The sequence below is a fragment of the Pelobates fuscus genome, chromosome 1 (genome assembly GCF_036172605.1).
Source record: "Pelobates fuscus isolate aPelFus1 chromosome 1, aPelFus1.pri, whole genome shotgun sequence".
Taxonomy (NCBI): domain Eukaryota; kingdom Metazoa; phylum Chordata; class Amphibia; order Anura; family Pelobatidae; genus Pelobates; species Pelobates fuscus.
Genome location: NC_086317.1, coordinates 89,582,708 through 89,606,166, shown reverse-complemented (window position 1 = coordinate 89,606,166; position 23,459 = coordinate 89,582,708). Strand labels below are relative to the sequence as shown.

General features: G+C 42.7%; 1 protein-coding gene across 1 annotated transcript in view; it reads right to left on the bottom strand.

Moving 5' to 3' along the window:
* Window positions 1-23,459, bottom strand: part of SLC6A4 (solute carrier family 6 member 4) — a 73,842-nt gene that overhangs the window by 36,173 nt on the left and 14,210 nt on the right. Inside the window, exons 2-6 of the mRNA XM_063450029.1 lie at window positions 11,657-12,217; window positions 8,563-8,697; window positions 8,044-8,263; window positions 6,907-7,045; window positions 6,063-6,197 (exon numbers count right to left, since the gene is read on the bottom strand). Coding sequence (XP_063306099.1) covers window positions 6,063-6,197; window positions 6,907-7,045; window positions 8,044-8,263; window positions 8,563-8,697; window positions 11,657-12,101 — 1,074 coding nt within the window. The 5' untranslated portion in view covers window positions 12,102-12,217. The remainder of the gene's footprint in view (window positions 1-6,062; window positions 6,198-6,906; window positions 7,046-8,043; window positions 8,264-8,562; window positions 8,698-11,656; window positions 12,218-23,459) is intronic.

Below are 23,459 nucleotides of genomic sequence, written 5' to 3'. Positions count from 1 at the left end.
CCCTGCCCCAAATTAATACACTGCACCTTCCCTCCCCAAATAAATACACTTTCCCCTCCCTCCCCCAATTTAATACACTGCCCCCCTCCCCCAATTTAATACACTGCCCTTCCTCCGAATTTTAACACACTACACAGGAAGGTCCCCAAGCCCCTCTTCCCCTACCTTAAGATGAGCCGCCCCCCCTCCACTTCCAGCCCTGCTCTTCTCTGCTCAAGCAGGCCAGACCCTACTCTGGCACTGAGATCAGGAGGGAAGGGAGAGTGCCTGGCCTGCTCTGCAGACTGTCAGCCACTCTGTGCTCTTGGGGTATGACCAGTCTTTTTTTGGATGCCACTTAGTCACAAACTGGCCAAAGTTAGTGTTCATATTAATTTTGTTGTGTTTTTCACACACAAAATGCCATTTTACAGATGTAATCCTTATCATTATATGTTTTACTGCTCTAAAACACTCATATTTGTGTTCACGAGTACAACAGAACCCCCTATGTACAAGTTTTATGGGGATTTCATAAGTTACAGGGTCAAATATAGGGCTTGCAAATTTAATTATCTGGACTATTTGCCTGGATTTTCACGTCCCCCAATTTATAATTCATAAAATAATATAATTATATATAAATAATATATAAATACACTTAGAATTAAATTATATATACATATATATTTCATTCTAAGTGTACTTATGTATTATTCATGTATAATTATGTAACTTTACGATTCATTTATTGGGGGACCTGCCTGACAACCCAGTCAGAAAGTCCAGAGAATTTAATGTGCATAGCACGGCACAACGTCAGGAATGGAGAGGTAATACTTACCAAGAGTTTTACTATTATGTTACTGTATCCCTTATATGTTACTAATAAGTGTCTAAAATGAAATGTATAAATCCACACTGCTGTATTTAACTGCTGTGTCCTGGAACTGAGTGTCTCCATCTTGGTTTCCTGTCAGTCACTGTTATAAGCTCTGTCTTTTGTAGCGGTAGCTTAGGCAGAGAGAGAGAGGAGCGGTGCCAGGATTAAACTGGATTGTAATCTCATTTGCAAAATATTTAACATGTGATATAAAACAAAGCAAGCTATTAAAAATGGTCAAGACACCTTATAGGCGACTCTCAATAGTACACAGAAGTGACCATTCCCTTTGAAGACATATAGCGTCTTTTTTTTTTTTTACTTTTAGTATCCTGGCAACCACCTGGATGTAGAGGCCCCTAGTGGTCCAGAAGGCCACAGCTTGCTAACCACTGATTTAACAGAAACCGTCTTAGCAATATGGAACTCCTCAGATTGTTGCTTCTAATTATTTTTTTTTCATCAAATTATTTTACATGATTGTTTATGAGAACATTAAACTATTGGAAGTATTTATTGTACGCATATTGTATGATAAAAAATATTGTGAATTTAGTGCTGCATTTAAAAGAAAAAGAGATGTGCACAAAACATGTTCCTTAGGCAGCGTTCCTCCTTTCACTGATCACATTAATAGGAGTGACATTTTTGTGCACTCTGTGTGACATACAGCAGCAGTACCTATAGCTCATGCTATGTAATACCTAGAAGCCCTGTCATATATATATTCTGATCTACTTTCAAATCGAGCATCTTTTATAATGTATAGAGACAAACACATGAACAGAATTAATATAAATGGCTGGGAACAGTACAAACAAGTTAATATCACTGGGGAAGTTTTGTTTATTTTTTAAAAATTGATTTATTGAAAAAAAAAAAAAAAAAAAAAAGTTCATTATTTGTTAGGAATAGACAATTGTTGGGTTTTATTTAATTTGTTATTGGGGGGTGGGGGTGGGGTACATTTCTAAACCTTTAAAAACTATTCAAATACACGTTTGTTTCTATATATATCGATCTACATTCACATTTTTCCATAAATTATGTTTGTTTCTTAATTTTTTTTTTTATTTTTTTTTTGGCACGGGTGAAAAACTGGTTTATTTTTTTTCATTTATTTGTAAATATGATTTTTATTAATTTATTTTCAACAAAAAAAGAGTTAGACTCACAGGTCCCTGGAAACGACTACATTAACAGTTTGCATTTGGGCTCGCAGGCCCTGGTAACTTATGCGGACTCGCAGGTCCCATGCATTCTAAGCAGACAATTGTGAGTGCCTATGTCTCATGTGTTGCACTTTTCCCCTTTCTTTTTTTCTCTGTTCTCTCCCTTCCTTTTTTCCCTTTTTTTTGCCTATTTCTTTCTCTTTTTCCTTGCTTTGTTTTTTCCTTTTTTCTTCCTTGTTTATTGAAAATTTGTCAAGTTTTTCATAACATATCATGCGAGTAGGTTGGTGGGAACGCGCAGATCTCCAACCTGCTGTTCAATATTTGGTCATGTGAGATGCGCAGGTTTCCGAGATAAGGGCATAGAATGAGATACGCAGGTCTCCAAACAGCCTAGTCAGCTGACCCATAGCATGAAAACATGAAAAACAGACACAGAAAAAAAAACAAAAAAAAACCAAAAAAAAAACATTCTGTTCTAATACATTAGTACCGGTGTGTTGTTTAACGTATCTAGTTTGCTTGATTACAGCCGCTAAGCGGTCCCTAATCGTGTCTGCAGTCGTATGCCGGAGTTCAGGTGACGTAAACAGTAAGGTACGGGCACCTTTATCTGTCTTGTGTTGGTGTGTGTGTGTGTGTGTCAGTGTGGGTGGGTCGAGACCGCGTCCATTCAGTTGCGGAGGGCATTGTCTTCATTTCACTGTGTATGTATTTGTTTATCATGTGGGGTGGAGTCCTGCCGTGACATTGATGGTTGCTTTGAAGTGGTCTTGTATTTGTGATAGGGATACTAGGAAAAGGTCATGTATGTCTTCTCGTGTGTGTGCCCTCGAGTCGGGATTGTGAAATTGTGGTATGTGTGTCCCGTGGGTTCTATGGGTTTTAGTCCTCTCTGGTCTCGTGTGTGTCTTTTTGGAGGCTCGGTGGTGTGACCCTCCTTGTCTCGGTGGTTGGGGTTCCTTCAGTCTTATGGTATAGTTTGTGTATTGTGCTATCGTTCATGTGTGCCTGTTTGTTTTAGTATGTTCTAGAGGTGATGTGTGCTTCCACCTTTGTCGACCGTCTCCCTTAATTTCCCTCAAGCGCAACCGCAGGTCCAGTAGTAGATCTTGGTCAAGTCTTGTGGGCTGGTTATTGGGCTTAGCCCCCAGTCTCTGATCGGTCATGTGGTGGTTTTCCCTGTGATGGTCTTGCCGTCTGGTGGGCATGTGTGGCCCCTACTGCCCCCCCGCCTCCGCCCGGCCGGCACATTGGTTCGAGACATCGGCCTCCCGTCTCCCGGCGACATGCCCCACCCACGCCCTCCATCGCACCACATATTTTTCACTTTGTCCCGTGAGGGACGCCTTCACATTCTCTGCTGAGCAAATCTCCTCTACTCTGTCGTACCACTGGATTAACGTTGGGGGTTGTGTCTGTTTCCACATTGCGGGTATGACCGCTTTGGCTGCGTCTAGCATGTGTCTCAGTATAGATTTTTTGTATTGTGAGATTGGCCATGGCGTCGAGTGTAGTAAGTATTGTTCTATATTGAGGGGGAACGGTTCTCGGAGGATCTCTGTGATTTTTGTGCTGATCTGGTTCCAGAACGGCTGTATGATTGAGCAATTCCACCAGATGTGTCTTAGGGTACCCTCCTCTTCTCCGCACCTCCAGCATGTGGCTGGGACACTAGGAAATATCTTATGTAGACGTGCTGGAGTTTTGTACCATTGTGACAAGAGTTTGTAATTGACTTCTTGGTGTAAAATGAGTATTTTTCCCACTGGGTAGGGGTAAATTCGTGGTCTGTGATACTTTCCCATTGCGTCTTGAATGTGAATATTTCTGTGCGGTCACCCATGAGGATGTATTGGTAGAGATAAGAGATTGCTCTGCCGATGTTCGTTTTGGTTAAGCATAATTTCTCGAATGGCGTCAGGGCCCTATGTAAGGCTGTTCTGTCTCGGAATGAATGGTAGAAATGTTTCAGTTGAGTATAGCGGAAGTGCTGGAGGGTCGGGGTCCGCGTGTTGATAAGTTCTGAGAGTGGTTTCAGGGTGGTGTCATCCAGGACGTTGTGAAGTGGCCCATATTCTTGCTCTTGTTCTCCCAGAATTCCCCATGGCAGTGAGGCCTCCTCCTATGGACCGGTTATTGGTGATTGGGATCAACGGGCTTGGCGTCGGAGATATGTGCTTGGCCCCTTTCATTTTGCTCCACGTATGTAAGGTATGAGTTGTCGGTGAGGTTTTGTCTGGTTCTTTCCGGGTTGTGGTCTTGGTCCCCCATACCGCTTCCGGTGTAGATGCACGGCCTCCAATCTCCATCAGTGGGATCCATTGTTTATGTGGTGGCCGGGTGTGCCACTCTAGTATGCGTTGTAGCGTAGTGGCCTGGTGATATTTTTTCATGTCCGGGAGTGCGAGACCGCCCTGGTGGTGAGGGAGGCATAGGGTGTCATGGCTGATCCTGGGTCGCTGCCCCTTCCAAATGTATTTGATGATTGCTGAGGGAGGAGAAATACGTTGCGGGTATCATCATTGGTAACGTTTGAAACAGATAAAGCAGTCGGGGCAGTATATTCATTTTCACTACTGGAATGCGTCCCAACCAAGATATGTGTTGGGGGTTCCAGTCACATAGGTCTCGTTGTATTTTGGCGAGAAGCGGTATCAAATTGGACGCGTAAAGATCTTGTGGGTCCCTGGTGAGCCAGAGTCATAAATACTTCATCCGTGCTTTGCATCAGTGGAATTGGAATTGTGTGCGTAGACTGTCGTTCTCTTCACTGGGTATCGATATATTGAGGACCTCGCATTTTGATAGATTTAATTTAAGGCCGGATATATCACCATATGTTGTGAATTCTTTTAAAAGGCATGGAAGGGAGATTCTGGGTTGCGAAACAAAGAATAACATGTCATCTGCATATGCTGCAGTTTTATGCGTTGTCCCGTCGAAGTGGAATCCTCCGATGTCCTCATTATTTCGTATCGCTTCGAGAAGCGGCTCCTGCGTCAGGGCGAAGATCAGTGGGGACAGGGGACACCCTTGCCTCGTCCCATTCCGGATTGGGAAGGGGGTCGTAAGTGCCCCGTTTACCCTGACCCGTGCGTTCGGCTGGCTGTAAATTGCCGCGATCCAAGTGAGCAGGTTGAGCCCAAATCCCATCTCCCTGAGCAACTCCCATCTCCCTGAGGGGGCTGTGAGTGTAGATTATATAGTTGAGTGTAGAAGGCTTGAAATTTGTTTGCTATACTTTCGGGGTGTTGGGTCGTTCGTCCCCCGGACAGTTTCAGCTTGTGTACTTGCGCGAGTGTTTGTTGGCCTTTGAGCATACGGGCTAGAAGTTTGCCTCCTTTGTTTGCATGTATATAGTAAAAGGCGTTCGACCTCTGTAGTTGCCGGTAGTGTTTCTTGACCAGTAGGTCATGTAGGTGGCTGCGGAGTTCCAGCAGTTCTTTGTAGTTATCCTCCGTGAGTGTTTGCTTGTGGCGTTCCTCGATGTCTCCGATTTTATTGAGGAGGTCCACTATCTGTTGTTGGGCATCTTTTTTCTTTTTCGTTGACAGTTGAATTATGTAGCCCCTCAGGATGCACTTATGGGCTTCCCAAATGGTAGTGGCTGGGGTATCATCGTTTTCATTGTGTAAGAAGTACTCATTTAATGCTTCCGCGATTTTATCCCTAATGGCCACATCTTCTAACAGGGTGTCGTTTAGCCTCCAGGTCATCACCCTCGGTCTTATCAGTGGGGAGTCTAGGTCCAGCGTGACCGCCCCATGGTCGGACCATGTGGCCGCATCGATGGTTGCCCTTTGCAGTGCGGTGAGCTGTTCCTGCTGGATGAACACGTAGTTGATCCTCGAGCATCTCGCATGGACCCTCGAGTAGTGTGTATAATCTTTGACCGTGAGGTGTAAGGCTCTCCAGCAGTCCACTAATCGCAAGCTTTTGAGGGCTCTCAGAGTGCTTTGTTTCTTAATTTTAAACAAAATAAATTTGCTCAAATCAACATAGTTAATTATGTTTTGTTTTCTTACCTGAGTGGTTAGAAGCTTGTCCCATTTTGGTTGCAGGTAGAAAATTACCCCCCTCCAGGCACCGGGGAGTGTGGCCCCTCGAATTAAGAGAAGGGTGAGTACAATGTAAGGAAAAGTAGCCGTAACCCACACCACCTGGCACAGGGAAAATGTTAGATAGTGAGACCTCAATAGTGAACATTTTGCATCATAATGGATAGATATATTGATTCATTTTAAGGAACATACAATATATTCTACGCTGTTTTGTTTTTTTCAAAGATAACATGATAAGATAGCTTTTTCTATAGGAGCGCTGGTATTGAAGGAACATGCCCACAGTAAGTTGGCGGGCATGGAAACAAACTTGGAGATACATTTGGTGCTCATCTCCATCTGCATAATGGTGCTCATTGGTGGTTCCTTGTCCTAGATTTGTTGGTTTATGTTGGGCTCTAAAGCATATGTTCTAAGCAACACTAATTAGATGTATCAAAATAGGATTTAGAAAATTACATTTAAAATAAAATCTAAGCAATTGTTGGGGATGCTCCACAAGGTTATGTCGAAGAGTCAAATGGGCAAGGAGCTCAAGTGAATTGTAAATCTTCTGCACATATTTTGTTCTAAATTAATCTCTCTTTTATCTTCCACCCTTTTTTCCACTCTCTTTCCTTTTTTCTGTCAACATGTGTTCTGTGCTTGTGTGGTACCCAAACCCATTCTTCAAGGAACAACAGCTCCCCAGGCTCTCCAGGTTTGTCATTATCTCCATTGGAATAGATTTGGGAAATTCCTAAATTCTGGACAGTAGATATGCTTTGAGTCCCGAGTGAGGAAACCCTGCTCTTTTTTTTTTACTGACCTTTCCAGATGTCTTAACTCCTTTCCATATGCTGAAATAAACAACAGTGAAGATGAAAAGCAGGCAGAGAGTCAACTGCCAGCTGATTCCACCAAGTTCCTGTAGACCTTTTGACTTATGAATCTGCAGCACTAGCCGGCTGAAAAACAGGAGAAATAGCCTTCACTATAACCCTCTGAGCTAATCTACCTTACAAGACGTGAAACTTAGGCTTTAGGTTTCTGCTAAAACAATGGAATAATTAGATGAGGTAATAAGGCTTAGGACCAATACTTTCTGAAATTACTTTTGACATCGCAGAGTAACCATGATGGACTTTGAAGGAAATCATTTGTAAAACATGGTGTTATTTAGAGTCTTCATTTTGTACTTAATGGAGAAAAAGATTTCGTAAAGAGGATTTGGATCACAGATTTAAATGTACTGGTATGGAATTCATGTCAGAGTCTATATGCAATCATAATTTTGTTCAGAGACCCAACCCTCGTGATTTGTACCGGGTTCTGTTGTCAATTATTCATTGAGCTGATTGTTGTTGTTTTTTTTTTGTACTTTTCCAACTTTTAACATTTTAAAAATCTGTTCTCAGCATCACACCTAATGCGCCCTGGTCCTCTAAATGACCTCACATGAGCGTGGTGGATGAAGCAGTGTCAAACAACCTCAACAACTTGTTCACTAACAACTGCTCAAATCCAAAATGGGGAATACAATACTGGGTTATCAAAAACGCTAAGATATGCTACTTATCCTTGCATGTAAGGATTCAACCCATTGTAAACAATTAGCAGAAGAGGTTTTGAAGGGGAACGTTTTTACTTTTATAAAATGGATGTAAAATTAACTTATACTGGAAATTATAAAATGTTGGCACAAGGCAAGACTGCACAAATACTGGATCTCCATCAAACACTTTTGAGACTTTTTTTGATTTTAAGAAGTAACTGTTGTCATTATCATTTTACTATTAATACAAAGTGTATACATCTTCGTTGCCAATATCTACCACGTCAACTGTAATTATATTTAGTTGTCTTATATATTTTTCCTTTCTCAATGTCAAATTCAATTCTTCTCCTGTCCCATCTCCCTTTATCTCCTGTCCCATTATTCCTCACCACACTTACATGCACTTACGTGTAAAACTCCTCTGCTGGGGAGATGGAGTTGTTGAACCACGTGACGCTGCTGTTCTGAAAGTAATTTGTGCAGTTTTTAGTGTTCCATTCGTTTTGGCAGCTTGTCCAGGGTAGTTCACCCCGAAAGGAGAACATGAGGTAGTAGAGTGCCCAGGCTATGATGGTGTTGTAGTAAGATGCTACATAGAAGGCTATTATGCAGATAGCATAGCCGATTCCTGGAGAAAGTAGACATTCATTATAAGATCGCACTACCACAGAGGTCCCCAAACCAAGTTTCATTAATATAGGGAGAGAAACAGGGACATTCCTAAAATTTGTAATGTAAGGGTATATATGGCAAGGTTTGGAAATCTCTCAAAACACCCCATAACATCACATTAGAGGGTATGGGATATTTTTATATTTGTATAGACTACAATTATTCTCATATTCTAAGACATGAGATTAGAGTTACAATAATTGAAACATTTGGGCTGTTTCTGTTTCCCCAGTTGATAGTGTTCCTCTTTCTTACCTTTAAATAAAGGGCAGATTTTCCTCCATATAGATATACAGCCACTCCTGTGGTACTGACCCAAAGCCAGTTCCATATAAAATAGAGGAATCCCACCAAAGACTGCCATGATCACATATGGGATAAGAAAGGCTCCTGAAAATTACAAGGTGGTTAAAAACAAGAAGGAATTACCATTCCATTTCACCGATGGTTAATGTTAGACTCCTGAGGACAGAGATAACTAAAAAAAAAAACACTTTATGGTGCACTGCAGACATCCACACAAGCTAGATGCAATTTATATTATTATGCATTACTAAAAAAAAATTATTATGCTCTGTATAGTGTATATTGACATGTTGGGGTATGTGTCCCTACGATTGATTTTTTAAGAAAATTGATTGGTCTAGCTGAAAATAAATGTTAAATCCAGACACCCTAACTCTTAGTTCGGTGTCGTGTTTCACTATGTAACGTATTAGTAAATTGTGTTAAATCTGGTAATAGACAGATAAAGACAGGCTTCAGAAAAGGTGCAGTTCATCTAGTTAATGGTATGGCCCATGTGATTCTCTGCCATTTAGTTTAACATACTGTGCTCTAGATGTCTGAGAATGATACATAAACTCAACTGAGCAAATTATATAAGCAGAACATAGCTTTGTATATATATAACTAAAGATGTCTACACACAAAATTAATTCACAGATATATATATATATATAGATACACAGATATGGATCTGTAATAGTAACAATAGAATGTGAGACCATGTCATACATAGTACAAAAATACCTTTTCATAATTCAATTTATGGAGAAACCTTGTATGGGTGAATATATGACTGGATATTTTGATCTTTATTGACAAAAAACATTTAATTATTGCTCAAATATATTCATCGTATTAGCACAACTGAAGCACATCCTGTAATATTACTATAAACTAAATCAAATGAATGATCAATTAGGAATAAAAAGATACATTTCCCAAACGAATTTTGACTCATTATAAGGAAGTATATAAAAAAAAAAAAACACTTCCGTTAACAGAGCTACTCGTGAGAATTTCAGAGAATTCTTTAGAACATGATATCCACTGTATAAGAGTTTGAATAGGTGCTCACTTTATAAGACTAAGCAGCACAAAAAAAATAATGTTTTTACCAGAGCCAGGGAAAACCTGGCTACTTGTGGCATGAAGCGTAATTTTACCAAGCCACCAACGATAGACAAAAGTACACAAACTAAATAGATGTGTTGATAAACATATGTGAAAATTGAATAGAAAGAATTAAAGTGCAATGCACTTGGGCATTTAGATGTGAAAAGTGGTTAGAAAGCAGCCTGGGAGCAATTGCCCTGCACACTTGGTACTTGGACATCACTAATCAATAAGAGAGATTTCCCCAACAAGGCAAGCATTTATTAAAAGGAGTTCTGAAGGATTTTCTGTTTAGTGAATATACCCCACTTTTTTTTTTTACTTAAAAATACATTAAAATTAAAGGGACACTATAGACACCCAGACTACTTCAGCTCATTGAAGTGGTCTGGGTGCAGTGTCCTTATTGCACTTAGTGCTGCAATGTAAAACAATGCAGTTCCAGAGAAACTGCAATGTTTACATTGCAGCACTAAGTCTGCCTCCAGTGGCTGTCTAACAGACAGCCATTGGAGGTGTTTCCTGGATCCAAATGGACCTTTGGTCCGGTATCTGACACGCGACATCCTCATGACATCGGGTGTCAGCTATTTCCCCATAGAAAAGCATTCCTATAGGAAGGCCTAACGCGCGCGTGGCACTTGCCGTGCATGCGCATTAGTGACAACTCATCAAGGGATGTTGGAAGAGGAGCCGCGACCCAGTGCTCAGGGTCATCGGCGCTGGGATCAGCTAGGCAAATAAGGGAGGGGGAGGCAGGGAGAGCTTTAGTGCCTGGAATACAGCTTTAGAATATAACTGCCAGATTATTTTTTTAAATTATGTATTAAATTGTAAAATCCTGTTTTCAAAAATGTTTTTATTATGCATATTTTTTTTTAATCACAATGTATTTTAATTCTTTAGTTGTAGGCATGCTGAAATGACGTAGGTTATACATATTTAGGTTAGGCTGCTAAAACAAATTAGCAGACTGCAGTTCTAAAGGCCTGCACTTAGAGGGAATCTTTGTTATTCCCTTGTTTCCAACTATATATTAAAAACGTTTCTACCTGTTCCTACAGCCTTGCCCCCTCAGCAAGAACTTCTGTAATGACCTATTTAACACTGAACGGCGATGACAGGTTGGGAGCAATGGGGACGGTTATGATTGCCACCCAAAGTTGGACAGGTTACCTTCCATCCTGTAATGTCAACTCTGACATTTCATCCCCCTTACTTTTGCAACTAATTATCTGCTCCCATCCCCATGTATCTGTTGAATACTGATGTTATTTTATACTAATTCAATTTTCAGGGAGCAACACTCTATGTACTAGGGAATGGCATTTACAAGAGATAGGAAAGAATCCACAAGGTATAGGGAGATACATTTACGAGGGTAGACATAGACACTGTTACTAATTTGACTATAGCTATGTCTGTTTATGTATAATGATTACGCACTTACAGATGATATGGTGAGAGGGGCACATGTGGATATAAGGGGAGCATTTTGGTATGTCAACCTTGGAGCCATATTTTGTAAAAATGTCCCTACATCAAGCTTTTCTGTTAGCAGCAATTGTATTAAGCTTATGCTTGTACAATAGTACAACATTAGATCACTATAGGATAAACCAGGGAAACATTGTAGAAAGTCAGAGGTGTAGAGTCACTGTGCCCTTAAAACTTAAATTTCTTAACTGCTGCCGTACAACATCTGGCACATCAGTTGCTACAACTCGCAGTGTGCTAAGCCATGTTTTTACTGGCCCACCCTGCAACCCATTCAACATGTTTAGCTGTGAAAGAGCAAATTCTCATTCTACAAAGAATAGACATGGTGCTGACAAATGAGCAAATCTCTTCTCAATTATCTAGAACAAAATGTACTTGGAAGCATAGTTCATTGCAATCTGCAGAGATATGGTTATAGAAAGAAAACACACAGGTTACATGTACTGACCTCCTCCATTTTGGTAACAGATGTAAGGAAACCTCCAAACGTTTCCCAGGTCCACTGCATAGCCAATAACCGAAAGAAGGAAGTCTATTTTTTTACTCCAAGTTTCTCTCTCCCATACCTCTGCCTGCAAATGCTGCACCTCAGCCCTGCATGATGGGATGACAGTGAGCGTTTGGGTTGAACTTTCATCCACACCATTTCGGGTACCATTGCAGGGGGCTTCGGGACTCTGAACTGCTAAGTATTTGTTGGGCAATGGCCCAAGCTCGGCTCTTTCCCCCGGACTAGGATGAACTTTATTGAGCTCTTCAGATAGACGTAACGAAGGCTTGCAGTTCCTCAGCAGCTGCCCGTCCTTTTTGCATTCTGAGCGGGTCCTACAAGTCAAGGGCTCCTTTTCAGAGCCCAAGGATGGGCTCTCATTGCAGGCTGGTTTCCGTTCCATCCTTCCGTTTAGTTATGTAGAGTTGTGACGGAGGCCCATTTGCACTTCACGGATATCCTTTGTCTGAAGGCAGTGAATCTAAGGTGAATAATGTTCTTAATCCAGTTCATCCAGTTCTGCAAACATGCAAACACACACAAAAAGAACATGAGAAAATATACTGAAAGTATTTTTTTTTTCTATTTTTGTTAGAACTCTCTGTTATTCATTAAAAGTTTGGAAAACGTGCTACCTTTTTCTCCATTCATCTTGTACAGGCTGTACTTATTGGCTCCTGCGGTTTATGACTAATATTGAATTTCTCAATCATCCATATCAGATTAATTACTTTCTTCCCGTATTCAAATTATGATATTAAAAACCACATGTTCCAAATTCAGGGTTCAAACTATACAATGTTATTCTAATTAGACCACATACAATTTGGACAATATAAGTCAGCCAACCACATCTGAGACCATGTCATCTGAGTGTTGCTGTGTTTGATGCATGCCTCTAAGGCATTTATTTGTGACTGAGTTGTTTCAGATGGTACCTTGATTATTGAACCATCTCCTACAAAAAGTCAAGTTGTGACATTTCTTATTCTTATTTATAAAATATTTTACCAGGAAGAATACATTAGGATTTTACTTGTTTTCAATTATGTCCTGGGTCCACAAACATGGCATTGTTACGATAGGGTACAATGTTATATTAAAAGTGCAAAATAATATTAAAATACACGCAGTTTTTATTAATATGGATTACTAATAAAAATAAAGAAATATATATATATATATATAGTGTATGTTGATATGTTGGGGTATGCAGTGCACTACATGTGGAATATCCATTTAACGCCCTCTCATAAACCAATGTAATGCACAATGTGCACAACATGTTTCATGAGATTTTCAATATTTGTTTAATTGGACTATAAAATATATAACATTTTAAAATAGATACCACGATTAAATCATATATTTTTTTATTATTACTATAATTAATAATATGTTGTCAAACTGTCATGTAAAATTTGCTTAAAAATACCAACTTCAAAATTAAGGAACACAATCCATAATTTTTACTCTAGAGCTAACTAGGTGCATACACAGATTTGTCAAATTTCTTTAACTTTATCGCCCACTGAGTTTGTACAAAATTACATCAAACACCTGAGAGGGACATAATCTGAGACAGGGAGTACGATTTGGCCTGGATATACATGTTACACCCCTTGTGCATGTCTGTGTGTGTAACACCGTATAGCAATTGTTCTATTTGAGAAATGCTTGCCCCAGATGTTACTGCAGGTTTCTTTATAAATCTATCCAGGGATTGGGTAATGGACAGCGCAGAGAATGAAACCTTGTAGTAGCCGACGAGCAGGCCAGAAAACGGCACAGATTATAATGTTCTCTATAAATTTATTTTATACATATTGGTACATTATGTCATTGTCTTAATCATTAAAGTGTTTCAATAGATTTGTATGTAACTATAATTTCTTGTTTCAAGTGACACGACTGGATTAAACAATGGTTATTGTATTAGTTTTAAAGGGAAAGATATATATGGTAACATCAATAAAGTCCCTCCTTAGCAATACAGCTAACAAACACAGGCTTCTCGACTTGGGATCCTGTCATGTCAGGTAGACATTTGGACCGCTAAGTAATACTCTACAGCAGCGTATGACGAAAACAGGCTACATGAGATATCCCTGCTTTTATTGTGAAATACAGATTATAATAGAGAATGACTCACTGGACTGGAGAGGGGGGTTCCCTCACCACATCTGACAAAAATCAAATTAAAGTGAAACTAATCATTTTTCATTATTGCTTAGAATAAAAGATCAAATTATTCTAGCCTATGTGAGTTTTATTTTTTTAAAGCATAAATATAAGTAAATATTGCTTTATCTCCCGATTTAACCTTATTATATGGGAGCAACAATCTTTAAGTAATTTATTTTACCAGAAGTGCATCGTTACTGACGAAAAACTGCACAAATAATAAAGAGCTAATGTGCATTCACAAACCCTAACATCATATGCAAGCACATGGCATTTAAAAAAAAGGCACTCATATTCTGTAATCTAAGATAAATGGTGTTTCCTACTAAACTGGGTCTCCCAAGACATGGTTTCACCCATTCAAATATAGTAAAAGAAAAAGAAAAAAAGAGAGAGTAAATTTAAAGCAAACAGACCCTAAAGCAATGGAAACAGACTCTATACGGTACATGTCTATAATGACATTGTGCAGATATGAATTCTAAACACAAATTCGTGCTGAGTTTCTAATCCAATGAGGCGTAATGGGGAGATCCCTCTTTTCTCCATATCATGTTTTGTATGATAACATTTACTGTCCCATTAAACTTCTAGAGGCTTTTTGTACTGTGTGTATTGTACTGAATCAAATACCTGTCAGGTTAAATCAGTGTTTCTCCTGTAGACATTACCCATCGAGATTTTTTTGTGTTTGTTGTGCAACTCCTACGCATACTGTGTCTGCGTGTGTTTTCTGTGTCTTAATGCATTACTGCTTTTATCAGTGGCTGCGATCTTTAATGGTCTTTGACATGAGAAGTCAGATCAAACGAACATACAGTGCCCGGCAATTAATCTGCGTTCTCCTCTGGTGTGTTGCCCATTCTCAATGCCATCTAGGCAGACGGAAACCTCATTTTCGATCACAGTTTGGAAGCAACAGGTGTTTCTAAACGAATTAGCCAACAACTTGGCAACACTTATCTTTTTGTAAGTTCACTTACAATAAACTTCAGACTATTTCTACATATAGAATGCGCAGTGTAGAACTTTTACAGTTGCCAATATTTGATCTTGCCAACAAACAAGTTCAAAGACATCATTTATAGGTTGGAGATTGTCCAAAGGGCCAGTGTAAATATTACGAGCCCTTAGAGTAAGTCGTTACTTAGGTGAATAAAAGTTCCAAATCAAATTCCTCTGCAGCAGTGCAACTTGCAGAGTAATGGCAATAATGGTTTATGGAGACATTATAAGCTGTGAGATTAAAGGATTGTTGCATATGGTGAGATGCAATATTTCCCCTAACACACAGGACATGAATAAGACATACAGCGTAATTGCCACTGTGACGGAGGGAATGAAAAGGTACTATCAAATCAATGATCAGCTTTTCACTCCCATAACTGGTGAAATAACAAGTATACTAACGGGAATGTATGAATGAATAGTCATGCATGGGACGGTATGTAGAAAGTGGTAGAAAAAGGGTGAGAACAATGGTCAAACTATTGGACTAAAAATGTTTAAAGAAAGAAGATCACAATTTTAGCTTTATTAATTAATTAACATCTAAAAACATATTGGCAACAATGACGGCAAAATAAAATTTCCTGTACCTGTTAATTAAAGGGACACACATATCTGTCTCCTCAGTACCCACACTGTATCTGTCTCCCCAGTACCCACACTGTATCTGTCTCTCAGTACCCACACTGTATCTGTCTCCCCAGTACCCACACTATATCTGTCTCCTCAGTACCCACACTGTATCTGTCTCCTCAGTACCCACACTGTATCTGTCTCCCCAGTACCCACACTGTATCTGTCTCTCAGTACCCACACTGTATCTGTCTCTCAGTACCCACACTGTATCTGTCTCCTCAGTACCCACACTGTAACTGTCCCCCCAGTACCCACACTGTATCTGTCTCCCAGTACCCACAATGTACCTCTCCCCAGTACCCACACTGTATCTGTCTACCTAGTACCCACGCTACATCTGTCTCTCCAGTACCCACACTGTATCTGTCTCCCCAATACCCACACTGTATCTGTCTCCCCAGTACCCACACTGTATCTGTCTCCCCAGTACCCACACTGTATCTGTCTCTCAGTACCCACACTGTATCTGTCTCTCAGTACCCACACTGTATCTGTCTCCTCAGTACCCACACTGTAACTGTCCCCCCAGTACCCACACTGTATCTGTCTCCCAGTACCCACAATGTACCTCTCCCCAGTACCCACACTGTATCTGTCTACCTAGTACCCACGCTACATCTGTCTCTCCAGTACCCACACTGTATCTGTCTCCCCAATACCCACACTGTATCTGTCTCCCCAGTACCCACACTGTAACTGTCTCCCCAGTACCCACACTGTATCTGTCTCCCCAGTACCCACACTGTAACTGTCTCAACAGTACCCACACTGTATCTATCTACCCAGTACCTATACCGTATCTGTCTCCCCAGTACCCTGTCCCCTTTTCTCGCATACCAGTAATGCAACAGAGATGAATAAACAGTAACAGCTACAATGCTGTTGCCCAAACAGGCTGATACATTTATATTTCATGCTACGTTGTTATTAGGCGCATCACATTGCACCTTGTCAGCCAAATCATGTTTCAGTGTTTTTAATGCATGATGTGACATCACTTAACATGCTAGATTAGGATGTGAAAACACAATGTACCTTTAGAATAACAGGTACATCATGCACACTATATAACTGTCTGCTAGTGTTACTACTAATAATCAAAACACATCTTCAAAATGAAATGAGCTCATTCATATCCACAGGCTGGATTCCATGACCAAACTTAGCTTGATCTCTGACATATAAATAACAATCGTCTTGGAGAATTGCTATTTAATTACCAGAGATAAACCTGTGTCTGGTCATAGAATTCTGCCCTAGGTCACAGCAAGATAAAACTTCCCAGTGCATGCTGGTAGAATACATCTTTATTTTTATACTGCTTTAACTGCTTCATCTCATTGAAGTGGTTATAGTGTCTGTAATTCCTTGGTGCCATCCTCCCATTCAGCATGAAACTTTTTACATTTTTTAAAGCTAACCGTGAGTCTGCACAGCCATCTTCTCCATGTTGCTTGGACTAATGAGGAAGGATTAGCCTGAGCAGCAATGGATAGTGGTGATTGGCTGAGAAAATCAAAAACTACAATCAGTCGATCAGGGCATCCATCGTTGGTATAAATTGGTATGGCTAGAAGGAAGTGTGTAATCTCTGCCCTAGCCATACTTCCTGTGGGGGCTGGGTTATGGGAACCAACGGAGCTCCATACTCCAACCGAGTACCTCCGCCAAGTCCGCTTCCTTGTCTTCCTTGCTATCAGGGACCCTGGAGCACTTCAGACCCAGTTGCCAAGGCTTGACTGGGATCACTGAGGGCCTTTTCCATCCTGGACCAAACACCAGACGACACTTGGTGAAGGTTAAAACAACAACTAACTTTAATAGACATAGATCACACATTTAAGCCCCCAACAGCCTCATTTACATACAATAGGGTACATAGAGCACTACAGTCCAAGGAAGGGTGGGGTCAGACAATAGCAAGAGCTTATAAGACATTGAGGAGGGACGGGACAGTAAGTTTAAACTGTGCTGGCAGTGTCCCTGGGACAATGCCCTGCTGGGGAATCAATATGACAGGAAAAAGGGAAAGGGGAGGGGCACATACAAGCAATACAGTTAACATACCCTGCACCAATAATGGGCACAGGTTGACCAAAACACAAAAGGAATCTGGGGACCCACACATTACATTGAATATCCTCCCTATATAATTTTTCCAAACCAGACTTTTACAGAAACATAGAAACATAGAATGTGACGGCAGATAAGAACCATTCGGCCCATCTAGTCTGCCCAATTTTCTAAATACTTTCATTAGTCCCTGGCCTTATCTTATAGTTAGGATAGCCTTATGCCTATCCCACGCATGCTTAAACTCCTTTACTGTGTTAACCTCTACCACTTCAGCTGGAAGGCTATTCCATGCATCCACTACCCTCTCAGTAAAGTAATACTTCCTGATATTATTTTTAAACCTTTGTCCCTCTAATTTAAGACTATGTCCTCTTGTTGGGTCATCAAAAATCGATCCTGATTAAGTCCCTATTATCACAGTCTTTGCAGTAAATTGATGCATTGCTAACATTCATTCTGTAATCCTACCTTAAAACACTACATTATTGTGGGATCAAGGACAGAAAAGTTTATCACTTTGCCTCCAGGTATTTGGGACTCCACATGACATGATTAGGAAGTTGTATGTTCATTATGCGATTGGAAGTGATGAGGTATGCTCAGGGGCGGACTGACCGGTCGGGCTCTTCGGACATGGTTCGAGGGCCCGGCCGGGAGGGGGGCCCGCCATTAGGGGCCCCGGCCGCCCCTTTAAATGCTGCAGCCGCCTGAGTGCTCTCTTAAGAGCCTCAGGCGGCTGCAGCTTCTCACCTCCCCTCCCCTGTAGCGTGGCCGAGCTGCTCTCCGGTCCGCGGTGCCCGGCCGGAGTGATAGGAAGGTGCACACTGAGTGTGCACCTTCCTGTCAGTCCGGCCGGGTACAGGAAACAGAAACTCCTGTTCCGCGCCGGGCACCGCGGAACGGAGAGCAGCTCGGCCACGATACAGGGGAGGGGGTAAGAACAAAGAGGGGGGAGGGGGGTGTAAGAAGAAAAGGGGGAGGGGGGTGTAAGAAGTAAGGGGGAGGGGGGGTAAGAAGAAAGGGAGGGGGGTAAGAAGAAAGAGGGAGGGAGGGGGTGTAAGAAGAAAGAGGGAGGGAGGGGGGTGTAAGAAGAAAGAGGGAGGGAGGGGGGTAAGAAGAAAGGGAGGGGGGGTAAAAAGAAAGAGGGAGGGGGTAAGAAGAAAGAGGGAGGGGGGTTAGGAAGAAAGAGGGAGGGGGTAAGAAGAGGGTGGGGAGGGGGGTAAGAAGAAAGAGGGAGGGGGTAAGAAGAAAGAGGGAGGGGGGTAAGAAGAAAGAGGGGGGTAAGAAGAGGGAGGGGGTAAGAAGAAAGAGGGAAGGGGGTAAGAAGAAAGAGGGAGGGGGGTAAGAAGAAAGAGGGAGGGGGGTAAGAAGAAAGAGGGAGGGGGTTAGAAAAGAAATGGAGGGGGGTAAGAAGAAAGAGGGAGGGGGGTAAGAAGAAAGAGGGAGGGGGTAAGAAGAAAGAGGGAGGGAGGGGGGGTAAGAAGAAAGAGGGAGGGGGGGTAAGAATAAAGAGGGAGGGGGTAAGAAGAGAAAGGGGGGTAAGAAGAGAAAGGGAGGGGGTAAGAAGAGGGAGGGAGGGGGGGTAAGAAGAAAGAGGGAGGGGGTAAGAAGAAAGAGGGAGGGGGGGTAAGAAGAGAAAGGGGGGTAAGAAGAGAAAGGGAGGGGGTAAGAAGAGGGGGAGGGGAGTAAGAAGAGGGGGGAGTAAGAAGAGGGAGGAGTAAGAAGAGGGGGAGGGGGGTGTAAGAAGTAAGGGGGAGGGGGGTGTAAGAAGAAAGAGGGAGGGAGGGGGTGTAAGAAGAAAGAGGGAGGGGGGTGTAAGAAGAAAGAGGGAGGGAGGGGGGTGTAAGAAGAAAGAGGGAGGGAGTGGGGGTAAGAAGAAAGGGAGGGGGGTAAGAAGAAAGAGGGAGGGGGGTAAGAAGATAGAGGGAGGGGGGTAGGAAGAAAGAGGGAGGGGGTAAGAAGAGGGAGGGGAGGGGGGGTAAGAAGAAAGAGGGAGGGGGGGTAAGAAGAAAGAGGGGGGTAAGAAGAGGGAGGGGGGTAAGAAGAAAGAGGGAAGGGGGGTAAGAAGAAAGAGGGAGGGGGGTAAGAAGAAAGAGGGAGGGGGGTTAGAAGAAAGAGGGAGGGGGGTAAGAAGAGAAATGTAGGGGGGTAAGAAGAAAGAGGGAGGGGGTAAGAAGAAAGAGGGAGGGGGTAAGAAGAAAGAGGGAGGGGGTAAGAAGAAAGAGGGAGGGGGTAAGAAGAAAGAGGGAGGGGGTAAGAAGAGAAAGGGGGGTAAGAAGAGAAAGGGAGGGGGGTAAGAAGAGAGAGGGTGGGGGAGTAAGAAGAGGGGGTAGGGGGGAGTAAGAAGAGGGTGGAGGGGAGTAAGAAGAGGGGGGAGTAAGAAGAGGGAGGAGTAAGAAGAGGGGGAGGGGGTAGTAAGAAGAGGGGGAGAGTAAGAAGGGGAGGGGGGAGTAAGAAGAGGGGGAGAGCAAGAAGGGGGGTAAGAAGAGAGTGAGGGGAGTAAGAAGAGGGGGGAGTAAGAAGGGGGGTAAGAAGAGGGGGAGGGGGAGTAAGAGGAAGGCAATTGCCCCCTCCCCTGTCCACAGGCACCGTGCGGGCAGCCGGCAGGGGAGGGAGGAAGAGAGGACCCGGGAGCTCAGCCTTCAGCTCCTCTGGGTCCTTCTTGCACGAGCACAGATCATTGCCGCGGTTACCACGGAAACGTTACGGCTCTTGCGAGAGTAAACTCTGGAGCTACGGGCTAGAGTTCACTCTCAACACTGTGACCACCAGGGATTCCTGGTGGTCGCAATGGTGAGAGTGAACTCTAGCCCCATAAACACACTGCCCCCACACACCATACACATTCACACACTGCCCCCCATACACCCACACACACCATACACATTTACACACATTGCCTCACACACACATACACTGCCCACCCATACACACACAGCCCCCCATACTAACATTGCCACACACATACACAGCCCCCTCATACACACATTGCCCCACACACCCTACACATTCACACACTACAACCCCTCACACACACTGATCCTTTCACACACACTGCACCCCTCACACATTTCACCACTGCTCCTATACCCTACTACAGCCTCATATCCCAGCAGACCCCAGGTAAGTTGTCAAACTGATCTTAAACGGTTTGACTACTTACTCTGAAAGGGGGGCCCGGCCCTCCTGGCACCATAACGACTACACAGAGCAGTAGTTGTTATTGTGCATGGATTAATTCTTTAAATAATCTACAAGTACACAGGCTGGCCAGTAGGCAGCCAGCCCACAGGCCACCAGTTAGGCTTACAGCCAGCATGCCCACAGCCTGTCAGCCGCAGCCAGCAAGCCACAGCCTGCCAGCCAGCAAGCCACAGCCTGCCAGCCGCAGCCAGCAAGCCACAGCCTGCCAGCCGCAGCCAGCAAGCCAACAGCCTGCCAGCCGCAGCCAGCAAGCCCACAGCCTGCCGGCAGTAGCCAGCAAGCCCACAGCCTGCCAGCAAGCCCACAGCCTGCCAGCCACAGCCAGTAAGCCCACAGCCTTCCAGCAAGCCCACAGACTGCCAGCCAGCAACAGTAATTAAGGTAAGAGAGACCCCCCTCCATTGTAGTCTCTAATGGGACCTGGAGGAAATTCTTTCTAACACACTCTCTAAAAGACACTGAGATAGCCTCTGCTAGAATGCTCCCCCCCTCCATGGCCCATTAGCCCTCAATTGTAGTCTCTACTGGGGCCTGGAGGCGACTGTTTCCAGCAGGGACACTGAGATGGCCTCTGTTAGAAAGACCCCCTTCCAAGCCTATTAGACTCCATTGTAGTCTCTAATAGGGCCTGGAGGGGATTCTTTCTAACACACTCTCTAAAGGACACTGAGATAGCCTCTGCTAGAAATACCCCCCTCCATGGCCCATTAGCCCTCAATTGTAACCTCTACTGGGGCCTCGAAGGGATTATTGCACTTTTGTTCCTTGTGTCTAAAGATTGTGTAGGGTGTGGCTGGAGGCGGTGCATGGAGGCGGGACATGGGTGGCGCTTGCTGCGGAGTATGGGTGGGGCCTGTAAGGGGGCCCTTGATTTATTTTGCCCGGGGGCCCTGAGGGTTCTCAGTCCGCCCCTGGGTATGCTACAATGATATTATGGCGACTGACCAAGATTACACAGGTTGTGGCCTCTGTAGATGATGCTGAAGTCAAACCCACATCCCCCTTCACCAGCCATAGTTGTAGTTAGTTGGAGGCTGGGAGGAGGTGAACTCTTCACGTGGTATTTACAGAGGTGAAGAGAAGCTCAGGAAATAAAAGACAACCAGCCAAAGCTGATAAGATGGATATGGATATAATGGATATGAGAAGTCATACCTTGAAGAAATGATTGAGAAAGATAAAGTATATATTGTGTAATTAAGGGAAGACCACTCTCTGTAATTGAGGTCAAGTTAATAGAACAGTTAAAATCTCTAAGGGAAGACCTTACTTTATTAAGCAATAGGAATCAGATCTGGACTGGATCTCTGACCAGGAAATTAAACAAAAGGTGTCCAATATTAGCTCAAATATTAACTGTCACATTGCTTCCAAGGTCCTAGAATCCACATAATCCATTCTGACACAGTTCTAGTGGGTATAAGGGAGATTTCTGAAAAGGATCATACTAATTTCTCTGCTGCTATTATGCTGTACCATATCAAAATGCCAATTTTGAGATACTTAAAAAAAACTTTTTTTGAGACACCTTTTAAAGGAAGCAAGAGCATTGAGGACAAAACGAGGAATTCCAGACCTCATCCATGATTACAGCGTGTGAGGATGGGGTCAGAAAAACATGTTTGAATAATTAATTTGAGTCATTAATTTGGCTTCCTCTGAATAAATCACTACTTCCTCCTCTACATGCCTACTCTCGCTCAAACAGTAGTGACCCTGACTCTGGTGGTAACCTTGCAAAAAATGCTGAAGAACATCCTTGCCCTTGTTAGTTCTCTTTTGTTTTGTCTGTTTTACTTTATTTTGCTGATCGGAGTAATGTCTAATATGCCGCTCTATGCTGCTCCAGTGACTTTACATATAAGTATTTATGCTAGTGTCTGCATTTTACTGATAAGCATTACATAACCTAAAACAAAAATCTTGAAATGTATATTTTCTTAGACACCTCTTTTATGTTTTATGATGGCACGTCTATACCTGTTTGTGACATTAACATTGCAGTACAAAAAAAAAATTACAAAATTATTTAGCTCCCTGTCCCATGCTGTCACCACTGCATAGTCAATCTAACTAATGTATTGGGTCATTGAGATATTATTGCAGTTGAAGAACGGGTCACAATGTCATTTATCACGGGGCCAGTCCCTTGGAGTATGGAGTTATCATTATACTTTAACCCCTTAAGGACACATGACATGTGTGACATATCATGATCCCTTATTATTCCAGAAGTTTGGTCCTTAAGGGGTTAAGGGGTTAAAATACCTCTCACCTCTTTTCATTGTCAGTGCAGAGATCCATGTTCATAAGGCTCACACTTATGCATGGTTTGTATGACGGTGTCAAAGACTCCCACTGAGGTGAAACCCACAGTAATATACAGGTGGTCCTCACTTTACGACCTACCTGTTTTAGGACGGTTCAAACTTACGACCAGCTCTCTAGCGTGGGGATTCAAGGGATTCCCCACTTTAAAGGGCTGGTCTATGTTCAAGAATTTTCCCCTTTGGTGCGTATGTCTACGTTCAGGTAAATTAGACATGGACAAGCGCACCAGAGCAGAGAATCCCTCTAATCTATGTTCGGGGAAATTTCCCCGAACATAGAAAAACGCGCCAGAGCAGGGAACCTATCTAATCTATGTTCGGGG